This window comes from Odocoileus virginianus, chromosome 24, assembly GCF_023699985.2.
Source record: "Odocoileus virginianus isolate 20LAN1187 ecotype Illinois chromosome 24, Ovbor_1.2, whole genome shotgun sequence".
Classification (NCBI taxonomy): Eukaryota; Metazoa; Chordata; class Mammalia; order Artiodactyla; family Cervidae; genus Odocoileus; species Odocoileus virginianus.
The window spans coordinates 24929862-24949891 of record NC_069697.1 but is presented as its reverse complement, the minus strand read 5'-3'; the positions used below and the strand labels follow the sequence as shown (position 1 = coordinate 24949891).

Below are 20030 nucleotides of genomic sequence, written 5' to 3'. Positions count from 1 at the left end.
TTGCCACTTTTGAGGAGAAATCAGATGAATCTTCATCTCTCCTCTCAATTTCTAATGAGACTGCTATCCCGAAACTGGGGAATGGCAGTGAAGAGGGTATGCATGATTCCCACAGGCCCAAGCTGACCCTGACCAAATGAAAGCTGACCACTGCAAAAACGAGCAGCCCTAGACTTCTCTGGAGGTCCAGAGGCTAAGAATCTGCCTGCCAGTGCAGAGGACAAGGGTTCGATCCCTGGTCCAAGACAATCCCACGTGCCACAGAGCAACTCAGCCTATGCGCCACAACTACTGAGCCTGTGCTCTAGAGCCTAGGCTCCACAACAAGAGAAGCCACCGCAATGAGAAACCCTCACACTGCAACAAAGAGTAGCCCCCACTTGCTGCAACTAGAGAAAGCCCTCACAGGAACGCAGACCCGGTGCAGCCAAAAATAATTAAAAAAAAAAAAAAATGAGCAGCCCCTTCTATGCAAAGAGACTGAGGAGGCCCATGGGATGCGAAGGTGCTGCATGGATCCAGGTCATGGGAACCAGGCTTCAGGAAGACTAGACTGGCTGGGAGCTCTCTCCTCCAGCCAGCTCCTCTCTCCCCACCCCCACCCTCATCGCCTCTCCCTGTCCTCCCTTTTCTCATCCACACCTCAGCCTCTGTCCCCATCTACCTCTGCCTTTGCTGGGCTCTCTATGCACCTGCCCAGAAGGCCTCAAAGTAAATGAGTGGATGGAAGGGTTATGGCAGGGAGGATAGGAGACACCCCACCTCCACCGGGGCTCCATCAAAGGTCCGCTGGAGAAAGACCGAGCCATGGTCCATCCATCTATAGTAGGTGAGCACTCTAGAGCCAGGACCATCTCCTGTGAGGGTCAAGGTTGGACATCCTTTCACCCTCTCAATGAGTATTTATGGAGTGCCAGCTTTGTGCCAGGCTCTGCGTTGACTGCTTTATATACATATGATCACGTACCCTTCCTAGAAACTGTAATCAGCATCACAACTGTGCTTACAAATGATGACTTGGAAGACCCTGGGGAGAAGAAGTAGCCCCCAGGGTCACACAGTGGTGGAGCTACGACCCCAAATGACATCAGTCTATTCCCAAAGGCTCTGCCCTCCCTGGCCTCTCACCCATACTATCCTGCCTGATATAAAATCAGTTTGTCTAATTTGTGCCACAGTCAGTCCAGAATTGGGCACCTGAGCAAACCTTGAACCAACAGTTCAGGTCAAGGGGGCTCTGCTGCTGCTGCTAAGTCACTTCAGTCGTGTGCGACTCTGTGCGACCCCATAGACGGAAACCCACCAGGCTCCCCCGTCCCTGGGATTCTGCAGGCAAAAACACTGGAGTGGGTTGCCATTTCCTTCTCCAATGCGTGAAAGTGAAGCTGCTCAGTCGTGTCCAGCTCTTAGTGACACCATGGACTGCAGCCTACCAGGCTCCTCCATCCATGGGACTTTCCAGGCAAGAGTACTGGAGTGGGTTGCCATTGCCTTCTCTGATGGGGCTTTGAGGGTGCAAGTATCCCAGGGTTTACCAATTTCCACCCTAGTGGGCATGGCTGAGGCTGTAACTGAAGGAGCAGGGAACACCTGGAGCCACCCTCTAGGGAAGCCGAGGTCTGATTGTCTGCTTTTCTGCCCCAAGGGCGGGAAGGGGCAGTACCCAGGGCTCAGACCCCTCACCTGCCTCATCTCCCACTCATGGTTCCATCTTCCTGGCTGCCTCTAGGGGTTGATGAGGACTTTTGTAGGCTAGGAGCAGGGTTTTCCTCCCCAGAGATGTATCCCCATGGTCTCTTGTGATGTGCCCATTGTGTCTTATAGTCTATAGCTCTGACACCCCAATACAAGAAAATTCTGTGTCCTTAAGGTGTGTCTAAAACAGAAAGCCAACAGAAGTGGAAGGGACTTTAAGGGAAATAATCTATAATATATAATCAATCTTATTTTGTGCCCGTGAGACACCCAAACCATGGATCCTCAATGGAGGTACTTCTTGTCATGCAAACCCTAAGTTGAGGCAGAGATCATCCCTCAAACAGAAAGATGAGGGAAAGGTTGCCTGGCTTTCCAGGTAGCAGTTACTCTCCCAGAGAACTGCCATCATGCGCTGGACACTGAGTGCTTTTCTTGTAAGAATTCCCTTCATCACAACAACCCGGCAAAAGGGGGTCGCCAGGCTGTTTAGAGCCACAGACAACCAAGGTTGAGAGAAGTTATATAATCTGACTAAGATCACACAGCTAGGAAGTGATGGAGGTAGGTGGCCATTCCTGTCCATCTAACTTCAAAGCTTGTGAACTTGATCTCTACACCCCAATGGTTTATATCAGAAACTGCAGGAAAAACAATTATACGGTAACTTTGACCCATAGCTTGTGGTCCACCAGAGCAGCCACAGGGTCTCGGCCAGCACGCTAAGTGTTCTGTCCTTGCTTTTTTTTTTTTTTTAATATGGAACACTTCATGAATTTGTGTGTCATCCTTGCACAGGGGCCAGGCTAATTTTCTCTGTATCGTTCCAATTTTAGTATATGTGGTGCCGAAGTGAGCACTGTCCTTGCTTTTGCCAAGGAATGTTGATTGGATCATGTGGTCCTGTCCTTACAACTACCCAATAAGATAGGACCCTGTCGTGGGGGGGCCAATTCTGTGTCCTCCAACTAAGTCCAAATTAGCTAAATGACAAATCCTACAATAAACCCAAACCAAACAGAAAAAAAGTTCTAGACTAGAGCCCTATTCTGTGGCTCATTATAAAGTCAGAATTCCCAGAAGTTCACAAAATTCTCAGACTATAGCCTGAAAAACTCAAGGCAGCATGCCCTCCGTGTACAAGAGAGTCCTTTCCCCCAAGGGAGAAAGGCAAAGAAGAGTTTCCATCCATGAAAAAGGGAAGGATGCCTCCTGCAGCCCTGGGCCAGAGGCAGGAAACGAGACCAGGTGACTCTACGTGGCAGCAACAGCTAAAATCCGGTTCCCTGCCCCACCTCCACCCTTCCACTCTTGTCCTTGTGACACTTCCTCAACTGGCAGCGGTTCCCCACCTTGTCAAAGAGGGATGAACAGCTGACAGGGGTGTGGAGCAGAGCGGAGGGTGTGTTTGCCTGGGGCTTTGTGGGTGAGGGAGGCAAGCCCTGGCATTCAGTCCTGGGATTACCAGGATCCCAAGTCTTTTACTCTTAGCCCCAAACCTGGTGTGTGGTGTGGGAAAGCAACCCCCACCCCCGGCCCTGACCGGGTTGGTGCCCTCACCCTGTTCAGTCACCCAGCTTCAGCCACCCCTGAGTCACTCCATGGGGAGCCAGAGCCAACTTGGGGATCAAAAATTCTACAGAAAGGACCAGTCAGCATTTTGGAACGGGGACAGTGAGGACAGAGAGAGGGTGGGGAGCCCTTAGAATCAGGAAGCAGGGTCTGTGCACAAAGTCTCTCCTTTCCCAGGGGCAGAGAGCCCTTCTGGTCTCCCACCCCCCGGGCATGTGTCAGCAGGGGTAACCCAACATGTTCTGGCAGTAAAACCATTCTTGTCATCAAAAAAAAAAAAAAAACAAATGCACAGCCCCATTTGTAAAACAGCTAAAAGAGGAGATGCTCTGGTGCATAGGAGAAAACTATGAATCTTCTTGCCTGCTGGCCTCTCCCAGACCACTTGAGAGCAGCCCGTGGGGTCCTGAGTCTCCAGAAATTCAGCCTGGGAACCCGTGTCTGGGCCATTCCCAGACTTAGACAAGTATTTCTAAGTAACATAACACATTGTCCTTAGTGGATCTTCCTGGCCCATAGTATAATCTTTGAGTTTTGTTATATGATGAAACTGTTTCTATTTCTCAAGTCCTAAATATAATTTCATATCTTTTTGCCTTTTCATATCGTTCATGGGGTTCTCAAGGCAAGAATACTGAAGTGGTTTGCCATTCTCTTCTCCAGTAGACCACATTTTGTCAGAAGTCTCCACCATGACCCTCCCGAGCCTACACAGCATGGCTCATAGTTTCATTGAGTTAGACATGGCTGTGGTCCATGTGATCAGTTTGCTTAGTTTTCTGTGATTGTGGTTTTCATTCTGTCTGCCCTCTGATGGATAAGGATAAGAGGCTTATTATGGAAGCTTCCTGATGGCAGAGACTGTCAATCCTAAAGGAAATCAGTCCTGAATATTCACTGGAAGGACTGATGCTGAAGATGAAACTCCAGTACTTTGGCCACCTGATGCAAAGAACTGACTCAGTGGAAAAGACCCTGATGCTGGAAAAGATCTAAGGCAGGAGGAAAAGAGGACGACAGATAGTAAGATGGCTTGATGGCATCACTGACTCGATGGGCATAAGTTTGAACAAGCTCCGAGAGCTGGTGATAGACAGGGAAGCCAGGTGTGCTACAGTCCATTGGGTCGCAAAGAGTCAGACACAACTGAGCGACTAAACTGAATTGAAGTGAAATATAATTTCAATAAAATTGTTTCTCTGTTAAGATATATACATATGTGTATATGTATAACTGAATCACTTTGCTGTACACTTGAAATTGACACAGCACTGTAAATTAACTCTGCTTCAATTTTTTTTTAATATCTGATTACCACTTCAGTTAGCTGAATTGGAATTGTGAGAGTGAGCACCCTTGCATTGTTCCTGATTTTGGAGGAAAAGCTTGTGACCTTTTACCTTGAAGTGTGATGTTAGCTGTGGGCTTGTGATAAATGGTTTTTATTATGTTGAGGTATGTTCCTTCTATACCTAGTTTGTTGATAATTCTTATCATGAGTGGATGTTGAATTCCTTCAAATGCTTTTTCTGCATGTATTCAGATGATGAAGATCCCTGGGTCAGAAAGATTCCCTGGAGGAGGGCATGGCAGTGCACTCCAGTATTCTTGCCTGGAGAATCCCATGGACGAAGGAGCCTGGCGGGCTACAGTCCATAGGGTCGCAAAGAGTCAGGCGTGACTGAAGAGGCTTAGCACGAAGCACGCGCATTGAGATGATCATATGATGTTTTTATTTTTTATTCTGTTAATGTATCACACTTACTGATTTGTGTATGTTGAGCCAACCTTGCATCACAGGAATGAATCCCACTTGATCATGGTGTAGTGTCCTTTTAATGTGCTGCGGAATTCAGTTTTCCAGTATTCTGTTGGGAATTTTTTTGTATCTATAGTCATCAGGGATATTGGTCTGTAGTTTTCTTTCCTTGTATTGTGCTTATCTGGCTTTGATGCTAATTCCATGCAATGAGTTTGGGAGTTTTCCCTTCTCTTTGGGGTTTGGAGAAGTTTGAGAAGGGTTGGCGTTAATTCTCCTTTAATATTTGGTAAAAATTTTACTAATGAAGCCATCTGGTCCTGCAATTTTCCTTGTTGGGAGACGTTTAATTACTGATTCAATATCCTTACTGGTAATTGATTGGTTCAGATTTCCAGTTTGTTCCTGATTCAGTCTTGGTAGGTGATATATATCCAAGTTAACCCTTTCTTCTAGGCTGTCTAGTTTATTGGCATATAGTTGTTCATAACAACCTCTTATAATCCTATGTATTTTTTTATAATTTTATTTGTTTATTTTTGACCAAACTGGGTCTTCATTGCTTTGCACGGGATTTATCAAGTTGTAATAAGGGGAGACTACTCTTCATTGTGGTGTGTGAGCTTCTTATTGCAATGGTGTCTCTTGTTGAGCACAGGCTCTAGACACAGGCTTCAAAAATTGCAGCATGTAGGCTCAGTAGTTGTGGCACACAGGCTTAGTTGCCTTGCAGCATATGGAATCTACCCAGACCAGGGATTGAACCCATGTCCCCTGCATTGGCAGGCAGATTCTTACACACTGTTCCACCAGGAAATCTGATCCTATGTATTTTTGTGGTATCAGTTGTAATGTTTCCTCTTTCTTTAATGATTTCATTGATTTGGGCCTTCTCTTTTTTCCTTGGTTAGTCTAGCTAAAGGTTGTCAATTTTGTTTACCTTCAAAGATCCAACTCTTAGGGGGTTTTGTCTTTTCTATTATTTTCCTGTTTCCTATTTAATTTACTTCTGCTCTAATCTTTATTATTTCTTTCCTTCTTCTAAATGTGGACTTACTCTGTTCTTTTTCTAGTTCCCTGAGGTTTTAAGTTAAGATGTTTATTTGGGTTCCTTCTATTTTCTCAATACATGTGTTTATAGCTATCAATTTCCCTCTTAGAACTGCTCTTGCTGCATCTCATAAGTTTTGGTATGTTGTGTTTCCATTTTCATTTGCCTCCAGATACTTTTTTATTTCCATTTTTTAATTTCTTCTTTGATCTATTGGTTATTGGAGTTGTTGTTGGAGTGTACTGTTTAATTGCCATGCATTCATGAATTTTCCACTTTTCCTTCTGTTATTGGTTTCTAGTTGCATACTATTGTGGTCAGCAAAGACTTTATATTATTTAAGTCTTCTTGAATTTGCTAAGACTTGTTTTATGTGCAGCATCAGTGATATAGTGGTGAGCATAGCTGCCTCCCAAGATTTATTTTGTGGCCAAACACAGGATTTATCCCAGAAAATGCTCCATGTGCACTTGAGAACCATATATAGTCTGTTATTGGCAGGAAAATGTGAGTTTTTATGGATGACTGGATGTGAGGGCTAAAAGAGAAATCATCTCACTCCAAGATGGTGATCTGGGAACCAGAAGCCCAAGCTAAGGGAAGTAGTTCCTGCCAAGGCTCTTCTAAGCCAGATGCTTTACATACATTTCCATCACACCCGTTTTGACAAAGGAGGAAGTTCAGTCACTCAGTCATGTCCGACTCTGAGACCCCATGGACTGCAACATGCCAGGCTTCCCTATCCATCACCAACTCCCAGAGCTTGCTCAAACTCATGGCCATCGAGTCGGTGATGCCATCCAACCATCCTCTGTCTCATTCTTTGTTGCCCCCTTACAAAGGAGGAAAGTGAGGCCCAAAGAAGCTAAGTAATTTGCTCAAGGTCACACAGCTAGTAAGTGGTAGCGTTGGAACTTAAACCTATTGTGAAGCCCAAGACCTCTCCACTGAACACATGCTGCCTGCCCCGCAGAGTTGGCAGGGGGCACAGTAGCATTAGGGAAGTGGCTGGGCAATAGACAGCTGCTGGGAGCTGGGTCCTGCTGGAAGCTACTTACATAGTCCCTCCAGCTTTCTCCAGGAGGAGAGTAAGAGCCAAAGCCTACAGTGGTAATGGTACTGAACTAATGTGCTTTTAGCATGATTGAGATACTGTGAGCATGTGGTTGTTGCTGCCTAACCATCACTGAGTTAATCAGCTGACAGTTTCTGTTCTCTGGGCAGGACAGACAAGCCCCAGACAGCTAGCTGCAATTGCCATTTATTGAAATACATCACAGCACAGACAGAGGAGGGGGACGTAGGGAGATTCAGGGAGGGGGTAGTCTTCTGGGAGATGGGAGACCAACTTCTGACTTTCCTTTATCCTTTCTCAGCCTGACCTGAGCCCAGAGCAGACGAGCAGAAAAGGTGAGAGAAGCCGAGATGGCCTGGGGAAATCCAACCTCCTCTCCATGGTCAAAATATCATCCTTGAATCATCCAAACACATCCTGCAAACTGGTGGCCTTAACCACCCCTCCCATCCTGTTGCAGAATTAAGGAGAAAACCTGGGTAGATTTGAGCCCTTCCCAAAATGCAGATCCCGTGCACCATCTGGCATGCTTGTACCCTGGGTCAGTGGTCCTGGGGCTATTCTTGCTCCTGAGGATGGGGAGTGGAGAGAGAAGCGCAGGGGCCCCAGCTTACAAGACAGCAGCTAATACCTCCGGCTGGACGTCTTGACCGTGGTGGTTTTCCGCAGGATGGAGGTGCCCCCAGAGACAGGCCCTCCCTTGACAGTGCTGTAGCCCGCATTTGTGCTGAATCTGCCCTTGCTGGCACCCCCACCCCCACCCAGGGAGATGCCACCCCCGAAGCCAGCCGCACTGCCTCCGCACACAGTGGTGGAGTTGCCCGTCACCGCTGCAAGAGAAAGGGTCTGGGTGAGGCGGGGCAGCCGTGTCAGGAGAGGATTCAGGGCTTTCAGACATCAGTGAGTGATGGGAATGAACTCAGACAGTGGTGCCCTGGGAAACTGGGGGCAGGAAGCTCATTCTCTGGGACCCCCCGAAGCTGTCTCCAGGGCTCAAGGACAGATTGAAAGGACTGAGCAGATGACTGGGGCCGGGCCCGGGGTGGCAAAATACTCACAAATGCTGACAGCACTGGGACATTCTCCAGACATCCTGGGGGAAACAGACAGGCCAGGTGAAGGATCAGTAGTCCCAGGAGCCCAAGTAAAAACTCTCTCTCTCCCTCTCACTGTCTTTACAACAGATCAACTCAGTGGGCTTTGAGACTCTCAGGAGCCGAGGCCACATGACAAAATCAGGGGACCCAGCTTGGCCCGGGGCTGCCCTGGGCCAGGCACCTTTCTGCCAGATCCTAAAGCCAGCGTAGCAGAGAAAGCAGAGATTCAGTAGGCCAGGCAGCTTCATCCTTCTTCTGCCCTCTCCTCCCCCCACACTTGCACCATAAGCAGCACCCCCCAGCTCCAGTGGGATGGGAAACAAAACCCACTTCACAACAGAGCTGCCCATTTTCTGGCTAAGGTGACTTTCTCTACATCTCATGCCTTCCACAAGAACAGAGATGATGAATTTTTTTTCAAAGTTTCTGCTAGGGTCAGAATCTGGGGTTGGAAAAGAAAACCCTGTCCCCTGTTGGCCTGCCAAACACCATCAGGATCACTGATGGCAGTGCCAGCCAAGGAGACACACAGTGAGGTGCTGAACACAAGCAGGAGAGTCTCAGGTGATGAGTTACGAGCCCAGCTCCATGGTTGCTCCCTTACCCTCCTACCCTTGGCACAAGAACCAACTACATGGGATCTCCCACAGGGCAGGGCTGGGAGCCCTCAGAATCAGGACGGGAAAGGTGGGGGGGGGGGGCGCACGCACCTGCTCTCCTCACTCTCCAGCAGCTTGCGGTAGGTAGCAATTTCCACGTCCAGGGCCAGCTTGACGTTCATGAGCGCCTGGTAGTCACGCAGCAGCCGAGCCAGGTCCTCCTTGGCCTGATTCAGGGCAGCATCCAGGTCCCCAAGTTTCTTCTGAGCATCTTTTAAGGCCAGATCCCCGCGCTGTTCTGCATCCGCGATGGCAGTCTGCAGCTGCTGGCACTGCCCAGGGCATGAGAGGTATTGGGCACACCCTCCAGGGTCATTGCATCCATCTCTCTGCCCTTGAACCAGACATCACCATCCCCAGCTCCCCTGACTGCCGCCCCAACCAACTGAGAATGAAGGAAAAGAGAAATATTCCTCTGAGAGAGGAGGTGATACTATACAAACAAGATCATGGAGCCCCACTGGGAAAGTTCTTCCTGAAGTCTCATCTTAAGACCCTTCTGGAGGCTTTCCTGGTGGTTCAGTGGTTAAGAGTCTGCCTTGCAATGCAGAGGACATGGGTTTGATCCCCGGTCTGGGAAAATCACACATGCTGAGGAACAGCTAAGCCCATGTGCCACAACTACCGAGCCTGAGCACTCTAGAACCCATGCTCCACAACAAGAGAAGCCACCACAATGAGAAGCCCATGCACCGCAATGAAGAGTAGTCCCTGCTCACTACAACTGGAGAAATCCCGAACACAGCAACAAAGACCCACCGCAGTCAAAAAATAAAAGAAAGAAAGAAATTTAAAAAAAAAAAAAAAAACCTTCCTGCTGCAACTCACCTCAGTGCCACAAAAGAGATAAAATAAATCATACAAGCTCACCATTAACCAAATGCTTCATTCTGCTCTTAGGAGAAGCCTATGCCTTGAAGTCAGCAACTGGGACCCGGACTCTTGAATGCTGAGACTCCTGCTCTGACCTTCTGGAGATGGGATCAATCTTCTTGGAGGGGGCTACTCTACCACTAATATGCTGTGTGATCTTGGGCAAGTCCCTGTCCCTCTCTGAGCCTCAGTTTCCTCTCCTGTAAGAGAAGCTGCTTGATCTTATTGGTCCAGCGTTTGAGTGTATCCCATCCATGAGAAGAAGAACAGGCCTCACCCCTGAGCACACCTCTGCCAACACCCAGGCCTGACCCTAGGCCCCCACCAGAGGCTCACCTGCTTCTTGACTGCATCTGCCTCCCCCCGCAGCCTCTGCACAGTACGGGTGAGCTCAGCGATCTCATTCTTGGTGTCCCTCAGGTTGTCCCCGTGCTTCCCAGCGGTCACCTGCAGTTCCTCATACTGGAGACCAAAGAAATGGCAGTGAGCTATCAAATCATTCCAGGCCCACCTGGGTAACTGCTGGCCCCTGGACCCACCTCACAGCTGGATGAGTAGGCTGGATGTGTCTGGTCCCAGCCTCCAAGGAGCCTCTCACTAAGGGGGAAGGTCTGGGTACAGGTCCAACCCACACCCCTGAGCCAACCATTCTCTCACCTTGGTCTGGTACCAGGACTCAGCCTCAGCCCTGCTCCTCTGGGCAATCTGCTCATACTGGGCCTTCACCTCAGCGATGATGCTGTCCAGGTCGAGGTTGCGGTTGTTGTCCATGGAGAGGACAACACTGGTGTCAGACACGTGAGTCTGCACTTGGCTCAGCTCCTGCAGAAACAGATGTAGCTGTCTCCAGCACCCCTGTCCCAGGCCAGGGGAGCAGGGGGTGGAGGAGTGATTTTGGCATCAAGAGGCCATGCTCCCGCCCCTCCAGGATCCACCCTAGAATGAATCTAAGGCTGCCAGCAGAACTTTAGTCTTTCCAGCTGGAAACGGGGCTCCCAGTTGAACAGACCTCTTTCTTGGTGTGGATTTGCAGGCTTCCAAGAGCCTAAAGAAGGAAGGAGTGCATTCTAGTTGTTGCCAGGCCCTGAGCCAGCAGGCTCACCTTTAATCCTCAGAACCCCCGGGAGGCAGGCAGGGCCACAGCTGGCCCACAGGAGGTTGTGCTGTGCTGTGCTGTGCTAAGTCTCTTCAGTCATGTCCAACTCTTTGCGATCCCATGGACTATAGCCCACATGCCTCTCTGTCCATGGGCTTCTCCAGGCAAGAATACTGAAGTGGGTTTCCGTTTCCTCTTCCAGGGTAGCTTCCCAACCCAGGGATCAAACCCACATCCCCTGCGTGTCCTGCATTGGCAGTGGGTTCTTTACCACTGGCGCCACCTGGAAGCCCATATATATACATATATGTGTGTGTATAATCAAATCACTTTACCATATAACTGAAACTAACACAATATTGTAAATCAACTATATTTCAATTTAAAAAATTAGAAAGAAAGAACTACCAAAGCCAAAACTGATATCAGAGTAGACATAAATTTAGATGTTCAAATTAGACTGGCTTTTAAAAGGTAGAATGGGATGGAGGTGGGGGCCAGGCAGAAAGACACAAGCTCTGAAGACAGACAAAGCTAAGTTCGAATGCTGGTCTGACATTCACTAGCTGTGGTACTGAGGTCGTCACTAAGCCTTACAAGGCCTCAGTCTCTTCTTCTATAAAATGGCCATGATAATACCTTCATAATGTAGTTGATCTGAGGATTCAGATTCATACCTGACCCATACCTGGTGAGTGCTGAGTAAAGTGCATTATTTGCCCAGCCTTCTCCAAAGGTCAGTCAATATGCCGACGAAGCATATGCCACAGATAAAATCATCTACACAGTCGTGCATTGCCAGCATTATCTTGCAGCATCACTCATCACCCTCCCCGGCTCAGGGTCCCTCTATAGCCCTATGCCAGAGTGTGGTCCTGAGGAAAATTAACTCGGAATTTTTCAGAGAAGAGGCAAACACTATCTACCAGACACCACCAAGAGCGGATAAGGATGTTCTTGCTAGGACTAGAGGATAAATAGGGCAGGCTTTTCAGAGAAAGAGCTAATGCAAGTGAGTTAAGGTGTGAGCTGTGGAGTTAAGGTGTGAGCTTTTTATCTACGCATGGGGAAAGGAGCCAGAGAGATGTAGCAAGGGCTGGATCCCACAGGGACCACCCCCCCCCAAGGCCAGAGGGAAGCCACGAGGTCATTTTCCGGCCCTGTATGACATGCCAGGGATTGGTGGTTGGCCTTCTGAATTTCCTTAAGATCTGGCTTGACCAAAACCAGACCATAAAATCAATTACCAAGTGCTGTGTTAGCCATCACAACTGGTATGCAAGCAAGGGAACGACTGCTCTGGTCTTCACTCTTACCTCCCAAGGAGGCACAGAAAGTGACCCTGGCTTGGTCACTTGGTCAACTCACCTTCCCTCCTAATTCTAATTCTGACCTAATTCTAACCTCCTCACCTAATTCTCCCACACTCTTGATGCCTGGTTCACCTGCTGCTCCCCAAACACACTGTACTCAGTGTCATGGTGCAGGCTGGGGCCCTAGTTGGCAGATTCTACTTGCCCCTTCTTTAGAAGTCCCGTCCTTGGAGAAATGTCTGTTGAGTTCTTTGGCCCATTTTTTGATTGGGTCATTTATTTTTCTGGAGTTGAGCTGGAGGAGTTGCTTGTATATTTTTGAGATTAATCCTTTGTCTGTTGCTTCTTTTGCTATTATTTTCTCCCAATCTGAGGGAGAAAATAGTTTCTCCCTCTTGCTTATAGTTTCCTTTGTTGTGCAAAAGCTTTTAAGTTTCATTAGGTCCCATTTGTTTATTTTTGCTTTTATTTCTAAAATTCTGGGATGTGGGTCATAGAGGATCCTGCTGTGATTTATGTTGGAGAGTGTTTTGCCTATGTTCTCCTCTAGGAGTTTTATAGTTTCTGGTCTTACATTTAGATCTTTAATCCATTTTGAGTTTATTTTTGTGTATGGTGTTAGAAAGTGTTCTAGTTTCTTCCTTCGAAATCCAAAATGCTGTCTCCTCTGAAACTCTCCCAGCCCTCCCAGGAAGAGTCAGCCACAGCCTGTCCCATGCACCTCGCCTGTCCCAGCATGGCTCTCAACATATCATATGGAAACCTGCAAAGGCAGACTGTTCTTCCATGGTTGTGCAGAAGGTACTAAGCAATATGCAGCAAATGGATGACGAACAGAAAAGGAACGGAAAGATTTTTGAGACACTAGGAAAGCCAGTTCCTTCCCACTGAGAGAAAAGGGCCTGGGCACCCTTGACCTGTCCTAAAAGAGAGGCCATCTTAAGAGAAGATAATGAGGAAATCCCAGATGGTGAATGACCATCAACGATCCCAGTAGAGAAAAAGCGAGGGAGACACCCAAGAAGTCAGCAGTATGACACAGAACACTCCACAACAAGCTCTTCCTGAGACACACAGAGGTGTTTGAAGGAGAGCTACACAGCCAAGGATGAACATGGGGATTCATCCTTAGGCAAATGCAAAAGTCAGTGGATAGAGGCCTTTAGATAAGCTCTAGGCAAGAAGAACAAGAAGGCAGCATTGGGCTAACCCTACAGACAACCCAGGCAAAGCCAACAACTCTACTCCTATATCGTTTGCTCTTTCCTATCAAGGGAAACAGTCATCAGACTGAAAAGGGCAGGATACTTGGGAAGAAATGGAAGCCAAAACAAATACTGAGATTAGGAAAGGCCTTGGCCTTGTTGAGAACATCAGTGGTCCAGGCCAGAGGAGCAAATACTAGGACCTCATGGCCATGGCCAAGGAAAGAAATACCCATGGAGATCTGTGAGAAATACAGACAGTAGAAGACTGTATTTTCCTGAGACATGGAAATGTCCTCATTTTCAAAGGGGAGAGATTTAGACTTCTCCAAGTTAAACTTGACATAAATCTCCCATGAACCTCTAGAATGGACTCTAAACTGTGTGTGAAAGGCATGGAGCCAACATGACACCCCTGAGGAAAAATCAAGACAAATAGCTTTTCTTTTATGCCTGCATTACCAAACTACTAAAGGATGCCATGGATGTTGTTTGACCAAGACTTTTTTATTTTGGAAGACATCTTCTTTCCTTCTCTTTGGAAATACTTTTACTCTGGCATTCTTAAAAGTAAGACAGAAAAGTGTGGGCCAAATTATGCCTTAGTTAACTGGATTTTAAAATAGCTGAGCCACTTGAAACACAATTATTTACTAGTGGAGTGATCAGATCAGCCTTGTGGGAAGGCATCAGTGAAGATCTCATTCTTGGAAGAAGAACCTTTGTTGGCTCTGTCTGTCTTAATGTGTTTATCAAGGATTCACACTGAAAGGTCATCAAATAACTAAACTGAAAGTTAAGTTTGCAGGTCTGCAGATAAGCCAAAGCTGGGGCATCACTAATATATCCACTTATCCAACTGGACACCTTCAATATATGAATAGGAGAATCAAGTTTCAAAGCACCCACAGTGACCTAAAATGATGGGATGAAACCATAATAACACTTCACAGGAAAAAGGAATCATTAACTCTAGTTCAGTTTCAAAAATTCAGCTGCCCAATACTTAAAATGGATAACCAACAAGGACCAACTGTATAGCACAGGGAACTCTGTTCAATATTATGTGGCAGTCTGGATGGGAGGGGAGTTTGGGGGAGAATGAATACATGTATATATATGGTTGAGTCCCTTTGCTATCCACCTGAAACTATCATGACATTGTTTATCAGTTATACTCTGATACAAAACAAAACTTTTTTTTAATTCAGCAGCAAACAGGGGGTGCATGTCTCACTTAAAATCATTCACATGGAAAAACCCAGGGGACTTTTAAGGGGCAAACATTTTGAAACGGCTTCTAAAATTAACACATAAACTAGTATTACAGTAGGCTGCATGAAGAGAAGTCTGGATCCATAACCTTCCTCCCCACCTCTATTTTCTGAATTCTGGACTAAGAATGCTGTTTCCCCAGCTTTCTCACATGCCACAGAAGCCAGTTCTCTAATCATCCTGACCACTAAAGTGTTGTCAAATGGCAGACATTCATCACCTGGAAGACAATTGGATACACGCAGCCCAGAGGGCAGAATCAGGGCCAGTTAAGAGCAAAAGTTATGGGAAGAAGATTCAAGTCAGCTTTCCAATACGGTTGTTCAACAATGGAAATGCCTGCCCAAAAAAAGAGTGAGCTCCCTGACTCTGGAAGTTTTCAAGTAAAGACTACATGGTTCCCTGTGAGGTATATTAGGGAAAGGGCTCTTATACCGAGCACAAGATTGGCCTTGGGGTCCCTACTGAGTCTAAGAGTCCATGATCAACTCATGTCAAGTTCAACCTTCTTACCTTAATCTTCAAAGCCCCCTTGTTTCCTGGAATCCCTCCTAAATTCTGTGATCTACCTGCTACCCACACCTCACCTCCTGCTCTAACTTGGAATTTCAATCCCCACTCTTTGCCCATCTCAAGTCCTCCATCCTTTGCTCTGTTACAAACTGGGCAATAAGGAAAATAGTATAACAGTCCAAGGACGAAGTTTTAATTCTACAACTGCCTCTAGCTAACTAAGACAGCATGGACAACTTACTCAGAGCTTCAGTGTCCAAGACTATAAAATGGAGACCATAACAGTACCTGTATTATGAAGTTGTTGAGGGGATTATATAAAAACCTTAGCCCAGTTCCTGGCCCATTATAAGCACAATAAGACTGGAATGCTAGTATGGATTAAGGGTCCAGGTGCTATATTCTACCAATGAAGTTGCACTACTGAATTCTGATCAGACTTTCAAGAGGAATCCCCAAAACTGTATGTGAGTGTAAATATCCCTGCCCATTGGCTATCTCACCTCTTCATAGAGATGCCTCAGGAAGTCCATCTCTTCCACCAGGTTGTCCACCGTGCCATGCAGATCCATTCGGCCTATGTATGCAGCATCCACATCCTGGGGGAGAGAGAGAGAAGGGCAGTGGGCTCAGCCCCCAGGACTCTTGCCCCTCTCCAAGTCAGCCCAGCACTGTGGCAGATAAAGACCATCTGCTCACCTTCTTAAGGACCACAAACTCGTTCTCTGCGGCAGTGCGCTTGTTGATTTCATCCTCATACCTGTTACACAAGGAAGACTCAACCCAGTTCACCTTTTAAGACACTGAACCTAGTTGGCTTTAAGGAGTCCCTAATAGGTCCCACGATGGCCGAGAACACCTCTGGGGAGCAGTTCTGTAAAGCAGCCCATTAATGGAGAAACTGGGATACAGTCTTTAAATAATCCACCCACCCTCTTTGAGCAAGTGAACACAGTATTTGTGCAATAATAGGGCAACTGAGAGCAGCCATCTCTTTGAATCAGAGCCCTTGGGAGGCTTTATGGGAACAGGTGAAGATGTGTCAACAGTGGTTAACCTTTGCATTTACTTTCTACAGCAGGATATCGTTGAAAACGCCAACTTCTGTCCAACTGCTTTCACTGAGACTTTTAAGATGTAAAAACTGCCAGTGTCAAGCAGTGGGGAAAGTTATGAATGTTTATACTTTTAACTCATAAATATACAGCTCAACCAATCGTATTATGTGAATTTGTGTAGTACATTATTTGCATCTTGATTCAAATAAACTGTATTTTTAAAATTTGTGACACTTACAGAACAAGGGCAAATTCAATCATTGATTAGATAGTTGATGATACTGAGGATTACTGTTTTAAAAGATTTAGGTGTTCTTATGGCATTGTGTTTGTATATTATTAAATCAAGTTATACAGATGAACTCTGTGAATACACCCAATAAAAATGCTTGTGAGTGAAATGACTTGGATGAATGAGATTTGCTTCAAGACAATAAGGGAAGAGGGGAAGGGAGTGAGTAGGGGTATAGACAAGACAAGACTGGCTGTGAGTTGATAATTATAAAAGCTGGATAATGAGACCATAAAGGTTCATTACACTTTTCTCCCTATCTTATAATAGTTTTTAAAATTACTACACATTGTGACAACCCTCCAGGAGGCCATGGGTCCAGAGTATGAGCCCCCATGGGAAACAGCTCTGTCTGAGCAGCCACCCAGCTGAGTCCTAGGGCCCAGGAACGGGGTGGCCCTCTCTTGAGAGATCCCCATGCTGCCCCTCCCCATCCACACATGGCCACAGCTGGTCCAGCACTCCTCACTTGGTCTTGAAGTCCTCAGCAAGATCCTGCACATTCCTCAACTCCGAGTCCAGCCTCCCCCGCTCGCTCTGGAGGTTGTCCAGCTTCCCCCGCAGGTTGTTGATGAAGCGCTCAAAGAAGGGCTCTAGATTGTTCCTGGTGACACCTGATTTCTGACCCTGCTCCTGCAGCAGCGCCCACTTGGTCTCCAGCACCTTGTTCTGCTGCTCCAGGAACCGCACCTGAGCCAGAACAAGAAGGGTGGGCTGGGGCCTCCCCCAGCTCCAGGAGGGACCAAAGACCAGGCCCATCATCACCATCAATCCTGACCAGGACACACCATGGGGCAGTGCGGGGTCTATGCCTTGCTTTGGGGAGGACTTCCTGAGGCAAACATCTTTGCTGAAAAAGACAGTTCGATCCAATGACCAGGACTCTAAAGGATTAATAAATATAACAGTTCCAGTTCAGTCATTTCCTGATTGGTGACAGTCAAGTCACTTCTCCCTGGGTCTCCTCTTCTCATTTATCCTGGGTAAATCAGACTAAATCAACGTTTCTGAACCCTAATTCTGCATCATGATCAAAAATTTTAAATGCAGAAACATCTATAGTATATGTGTATATATATGTACATATGGATATATACAAATATACCTACAAAGAGGGGAAAAGAAAGCAAAAGTGACAAAATGCTAAAAACTGGTTGATCTGGGTTTCACCCAGAAATATAGGAATATATTGTACTATTATTGAAACTTTTCTGTTAACTTGACATTTTTTAAGTTTATAAAATACGGATGTCCAGCCCTATCTCTATAGACTTAGAAGTGTGCTCATGGTGTGAGTTTAATGGGCCCCCAGGGGGATTCTTTGCCCAACCAGGCTTCTAAGACACCAGACACAGACAAACTTTCAGGCCCCCAGGTCCCAGGCTGTGATTCTGAGAGCCTGAGAGGGGTTTGCTTCTTTGACTTCTGGGACAGTCCCACAAGAAGAACCAAAAGTCACTCGGGGAGAGGGTGAGGGGTTGGGCGAAACAGCTTGCCTCATCCTTTGCCATCTGGTCTCTCCGGATCCCACCTCCACAGCACCCCAGGCCCATGGTTCCATGGCCCCAGGGCACCATGCAGCAGGTGTACCTGCCAGGAGCAGTGACCTCTTAAAGCCATGAACTTGAGTCCCAGGCCCACCACTGCCTCCAGGTGATCCTGGGCAAATCACTTTGTCTCTCCAGACCTCAATTTTCTCTTTTTAAAAATAGATACACTGTCACCTAGACTGACTCATGAAACACTGTGGGTATCATATAGGAAATGAGGCATTAGGGTCCTTTGGAAACCCACAAATCACTGAACCAATGTATGGTCATCCACCAGGATTCTCCTCATCATGGTCCCACTGATTGGGGGCCTTGGGGTAGTGTAGAAAATGCAGCAAAATGGACCTGGAAATGCCAGGCATTAGTACAAGAGCTTGCCTCATTGGCCTGGGGGCCAGAGAAGGAGTCAGGATACCCCTGATCTGAGGCAGATCAAACTGCATATCCCTGAGTCATGGTGAACTGTAACCACTGAACTCAAGTCCACCCCCACACTGAGTTTCTTGGTTGGAACAGCAAGGAAGAATTGGAGAAGCCAAAAGGAGACTTCCTCTAGAACTCCCCACCACTGCACTGTGTCCAGATAACATTTTTTATCCTTAGACCTCCTCCAAAACTAAGAGAACAGACAACACATGGGGTTCTTGGGGACTTGACACTCAAGCCAGTTTTCCCAGTTAAAAAATTACAAGAAGCAGGAAGGGCCACCCCACTAAGAGGAATAATGAGGACAATCCACTATTTAATTGTACAATAAGGCTACTGTGAAACCCCATTAATGATGACTGTAAGAAAGACTGCAACACCATCAAGCTGGGCTGGGCCAAAAGGCCTCATGAGTGCGACTCAAGAGTCATCATCACTTACAATAAAGACCATCCAGCCACTCAGGTCCAGGCATCCCATGCTCAGGCCAGAAAGGCTTCAAAAGTCACTCCATCCATCCCCACCCCAGTGCACATGGGTTGCAACAGCCTCCGCCCCGCCCACCCTCTCTCAGGGGCCCAGCTTGCATTCTTCAGCCCCTTCCTGCCTCCTTCCACCTGGGCCCACCTTGTCGATGAAGGAGGCAAACTTGTTATTGAGGGTCTTGATCTGTTCCCGCTCTTCCATGCGCACCCGCTGGATCTCCGGGTCGATCTCCACGTGGAGGGGAGTCAACAGGCTTTGGTTGACGGTGACCTGCTGGATGCCGCCAGGAGGACAGACGGGCCCCAGCGTCGACCTGCTAGCCCCCAGGCCCGTGTAGGCCCCGCCGCCAAGGCCGAAGCCTCCCAGTGCCCGCCCCGCTGAGGCCCCTCCAGCCACGCTGACCGAGAGGCTCTTGCTGCCCCCCAAGTTATAGAGGCTCCGGCTCCCAAAGCCACCCATGCTGGGGCCACAGCGGGGCCCCCCGCCACTGCCACTGTTCCGGGACACAGTCACCGAGCTGAAGCTGGTGCGGGCCCGGGAGCCACCCCCACCACTGGCTGAGCTGGAGCTGAAGGCTCCTTTGGTGGAGTACGTCTGCCGAGACACGGAGGATCTCATCACTGCAGCGGGGTCAGAGCAGAACGGAGAGCTGGGAGGGAGCACAGTAAGCTGCTGAGCCACTGATGGGCTTTTTATCTTTTCCCAACTGGGCTGGCTCCCGGGCTGCACAGACACTCCTGCCCCATTGCCCCAGGAAGAGAGGGAGGGGCCCTGAGGGCCGGGGGTGTTCCTCTCCCACTGCGGGAGGGAAGGGCTGCTCCCAGTTATCACCTGAGCTCCAGAGCCGGGGCTGAGCCGACTGTCTGGGGCCGGATGCCACCTCCTTCTCCCCCCCGGGGCGCTCCTGACTTGGAACAGGATGACATGGGTTCCCAGGGCCACCCCCACCACCCAGGAGTGACTGGTCTCCTCCCACCCAGCCCTGGTGGCCACTGTTAATGGGGCTCTGTTCTGAGGTTGATCCCAGGCCCCCGT

The 20030-nt window shown here is 47.9% G+C and overlaps 1 protein-coding gene and 1 non-coding gene across 2 annotated transcripts; both read right to left on the bottom strand.

The window, feature by feature from the left end:
* Positions 1-2448: 2448 nt before the first annotated feature.
* On the bottom strand, positions 2449-2555 carry LOC139031001 (U6 spliceosomal RNA). The gene has a single exon (XR_011483431.1). It is a non-coding gene; the product is annotated as a U6 spliceosomal RNA (small nuclear RNA).
* Positions 2556-7322: 4767 nt separating this feature from the next.
* Positions 7323-19695, bottom strand: KRT79 (keratin 79). Its single transcript, XM_020895020.2, has 9 exons — positions 19137-19695; positions 17003-17223; positions 15883-15943; positions 15687-15782; positions 10439-10603; positions 10118-10243; positions 8960-9180; positions 8211-8245; positions 7323-7982 (listed from the first exon to the last, which is right to left on the bottom strand). Exons 1-9 carry the CDS (start codon positions 19611-19613, stop codon positions 7777-7779), a joined length of 1608 nt encoding a protein of 535 aa, XP_020750679.2. The 5' UTR covers positions 19614-19695; the 3' UTR covers positions 7323-7776.
* Between the last annotated feature and the right edge of the window lie 335 nt (positions 19696-20030).